This window comes from Papilio polytes, unplaced genomic scaffold (genome assembly GCF_000836215.1).
Source record: "Papilio polytes unplaced genomic scaffold, Ppol_1.0 DF821845.1, whole genome shotgun sequence".
In the NCBI taxonomy this organism is placed as follows: domain Eukaryota; kingdom Metazoa; phylum Arthropoda; class Insecta; order Lepidoptera; family Papilionidae; genus Papilio; species Papilio polytes.
In genome coordinates, this window is record NW_013527359.1 from 3,553,621 (window position 1) to 3,557,636 (window position 4,016).

The 4,016-nt window shown below is 35.0% G+C and overlaps 1 protein-coding gene across 1 annotated transcript in view; it reads right to left on the minus strand.

Moving 5' to 3' along the window:
- LOC106107811 (gamma-aminobutyric acid type B receptor subunit 1) overlaps positions 1-4,016 on the minus strand; it is a 10,188-nt gene that overhangs the window by 1,478 nt on the left and 4,694 nt on the right. Inside the window, exons 7-14 of the mRNA XM_013288815.1 lie at positions 3,963-4,010; positions 2,504-2,672; positions 2,254-2,369; positions 2,052-2,179; positions 1,844-1,985; positions 1,595-1,745; positions 1,006-1,246; positions 121-328 (exon numbers count right to left, since the gene is read on the minus strand). Of these exons, the coding sequence (XP_013144269.1) occupies positions 121-328; positions 1,006-1,246; positions 1,595-1,745; positions 1,844-1,985; positions 2,052-2,179; positions 2,254-2,369; positions 2,504-2,672; positions 3,963-4,010 (1,203 nt within the window). The remainder of the gene's footprint in view (positions 1-120; positions 329-1,005; positions 1,247-1,594; positions 1,746-1,843; positions 1,986-2,051; positions 2,180-2,253; positions 2,370-2,503; positions 2,673-3,962; positions 4,011-4,016) is intronic.

Genomic DNA, 4,016 nt, shown 5'->3' on the forward strand with positions numbered 1-4,016 from the left:
TAATTCTGCATGGTTGGAGTTGCGGGTGAAAGCTGATACCAAATAAAAGATAGTCAACATCAACAACTCCATTAAGTTTAATTTATAAATAAAATAAGAGCAGAGCTTCTTTTGTCTCACCTAGCCATATAGTATTATGTTCACTCTCGCAGTGTTCCAGCTCAGGTCTGATGTGTACGTCGTCATCATGATGTCTCGGCGCTTCCAATGGGAAGGTCTCCACGCGCCGCTGTAGCGGGTCTCGCAGCTGCCACGCCGTTAGCAACACAACATCCACCACTAGCAAACCACCGACCATTGTATACAGCTTCCAACCGTGTACTCGTTTCTATATCAACAATAGAAAATTAATGAAACCAGAGGTACTAAAGCTTAATGTAATATAAACCTACTAAATAGAGATTTCTAACTTTAAACTGTCGTGGTTTTTACAAATGTAATGTTCGTAAGTTACGGGTTTTTTACCAAGACTGGGTTGTTTTAACTCCCGATATTTCAGCACAGTTGCATGTGCCATGCATTCAAGAGTCAGTCCCTAAACATGGCGCATGCAACTGTGCCGAAATATCGGGACCTAAAACCACCCAATCGTAATAAGAAACCCGTATTTTAGAAACATTACAGAAATTTATATTTCACATTGCTACTAATTCAATACTTGCTAAGACTTTATATTTGATTCTATGAGATATTTTATTTTCTCTAATATTAACATCTAACTAATAAATACTCTAAATAAAAGAAGAATCTTCCAAACCAATATCTAAGTCCATTGGTAACTTACGAACTTCAGTACCTCCAGGGAGATCGAATTTATTATCCCCCCTAAACTTTATCAAAGTAACAAAGTTACTAAATTGCCGCTTGGGATTTCACACCGCAAGCAAATATCAAAGCGCATTCTGATATATTCTAGTTATTCATTCAATCATTACTTAAATAACATCTTATATCTTATACTAAATCCACACTAAGGGACAGTTACAAATGACGTTTACTTAATACCTTGGTTTCTGTTTTAGGCTTTGTGGTATGGCGATGCACACGCCAGACTTTAGTGAACATAGCACCGTAAGCCATGGAGAAGCCGATGGCAAGAAGCCAAGCTCGGGCGGCGCAGAGCCCCGTGTAGTGCTGCGGCGTCACCCAGCGCCCGTCGATGCCGAGCGCGACCGCCGCGCCCAAACACACACAGCAACCGCACAACATCACCGTGTTACAAGCTGGATGAGACCACTGAATTACCCTGTGGTTAATAACATCTTTATTATATAAACAGCCAAACTAAATATCTTCAACCAGCCTTCTTAACAAATCTATACTAATGTTATAAAGAGGAAAGATTTGTATTTTTTAATGTATTGAAATAACTCAATACCTACTGGGCCGATTTTAGTAATTCTTTCACCATTAAAAAGCTACAATATCAGTTAGTAACATAGGCTTTGTTTTATTTTTGATTTTTTTTATGTCAAGCGGACGAATTCGCGAGGACTAGTTATAACTAATAATACTAGTTTCGATGTCTGACTTCTTAATAATTAAGAAATAGAATCTTATAAGGAAGAAAGAGTAAATCATAAGAACATGTTACCTTCTATGTCTATGCATCGTGTTAAAGACGATCAATCCGATGGCAGCCAAAATCCCAGCGATACAAAGCGCTGTCATACAAGCGAACAGTGGTAGCGAAACAGTACGGAGTTCATTTACCACTACTGTCCGATCTGGAGGTACTTTACCCCCTGATAAAGCAAAGAAATGAAAATTAATAAATATGTTACAAATTCAAAACCAAGATCACTCAAATTGATTCAATTTTTTGTTAAATCTATGTACTTACCGACCCACTGTTCCTTATCTAACCAGGTCAGGTTATCAGCTTGAGTATCGTAATATCCAAGCTTCACATAATGATTGTTAGAAAGTTGTTCTATCTGAGTCAATGCTATTCGATCTCCTTGCGATGAAAATGCAACTAAACCCTACAAGAAAATAAATTTTTAATTACTCCATACCAATTATTATCTTAAAAAAATCTAAGGACTTACAGAAACGCCTAAAAACGATGTTGAATTTATTGCTTCGTAAATGTCGTCGGCAATTTTTTTATTAGTGTAAGTAAAGTTCTTTAAGCTCAAACCGTTCTTCTCTAACTTCTCCATGGTCTTGTTAAAAGCTAGAAGAATACATTTTGATTATAGAATGCAGAAAAGATACGAAATAAATTTATTATATTAGGTAGAATATTACCGAGCGCGACAGCCCAAACAGCGTCATATGCTAAAGGTGCTTCTTGATAGCCTTCTGGAAATCTCTCCCCATCTATGTCGTACCCAGCTTCTCTGAGAGCTTCATTTAGACGTGATCTGGATAGGAATTATATAATTTTGTTAAGTAACCTAAAACTCCAAAATAAATTCGCAGATTGTAACACTATCCAAGAATTTACTAGATGAGACACATGTGAATGAATGTTTACATTAAATTATTCCTCGTTTACCTAAAATCTTCAGATGTCATTCCAGATATCGTAGTCTGATTAGCATTCTGGTTCCACATAAGAGCTTCTGTCGTTAAATGTCCTTCGGCTGCTTCTCGCATCTGTTCCACAGTACAGTCTATGCCTTCACGTTCTAAATTTGTTTCGAACCAATTATCCTCATACCAACCTATGGTAAAAAAAATGGAATATCATTTCATATTTCATTAAAGTAACCACACATGTCTCAAACATTTTTACTTCTGTGTTTACTTATATTTTAATAGTTTAGTTTAAGAGCGTGAGCAAACCTAAAACTAAACTATAGCGGAACTGTTTGGTCTCGCTTTGATACTTATCAGCTTATATGGAGGTGCGTACACTACTCCATTTTTAGTTCTGCAACTGCGAAACAATCGACAATCACACAGTAATTGTGCGATAGTTTAGTCAAAGGTGTAAGCATGCGATAAATAAATAAAGTCCAACACCACAAAGTGAACTAAATCACTATGAACTAGGTAGTTTGGGAGTGAGCCAGAGTATATTAAGATATGAAAATTGGATCCCCGCTTTGTTTAAAGTTAACACAGAGTTCTATTAATATGGATATCAAGTTGATGTAGCAATTATTACGTTTCAGTGAATATATACAATCTTCAGAAACTATTAAAACACAAGTCAGAACCTTCTAGAAACGATTTTACTTAAAACTTTCCCCTAACGTTTAAAACTTTTCTTTCCACAATTTGTACAAGAAATTCTAAATAATCAGAATTAACAAAAAACAGTCGCGTAAAAGCCAATTCGATTGAAATTTTAGATTTACAAAACTTATATGACGAAAATTATTGTATCTTGTTTATTCAAACTTGTGAAACTAGACATGGATATGAGCTTAATGAAGTAACTTGTTAAGCTAACATCAGTTAGGTGTCTCATTGTAGGAAAATGGCGGCATAATTTAATTAAATCTCGCAAGGTGTGCCGCAGCGGTGTAAGCCACAGTTAAACTTAATATAGTATCATATAACGAAGTACACATTTAATAAGGTAAACCAGCATTAAATAGACAATAAAACATAAATAAACCAATGAAATAATTATTAGTTGGTTTCTGAAGCTCAGTGAATCTCTTAAACATGATATTTTATCAGATTAATAGCCGGTTTCCCAGCTACGTTTAATCATTCGTTAGAGTTTTTGTGAAATTCGTGAAATGCGTTTCCGAACTACGTAACTTGAGTTTTACTCTATTAAACTTAGGTCAATCTATAACTAAAGAATCACTGGGTAATGACAAAATAAATGGTAACTTCAGAAACCCAGCATAAATTGACTAGAATTAATGGCGATAAAATCGACTAAAGTTAGATCAATAAATATTCCAAAAATAAACATATGATAACTAACATTATCTTTTCTTTATTATTCGACAATATTTTACATTTAGATTGACTTCGTATTTTTATCTACTTACCAATAAAAAACCAAACGTAAGATTTTCCGTAGAGTCGATGTTTGTATACTTCAC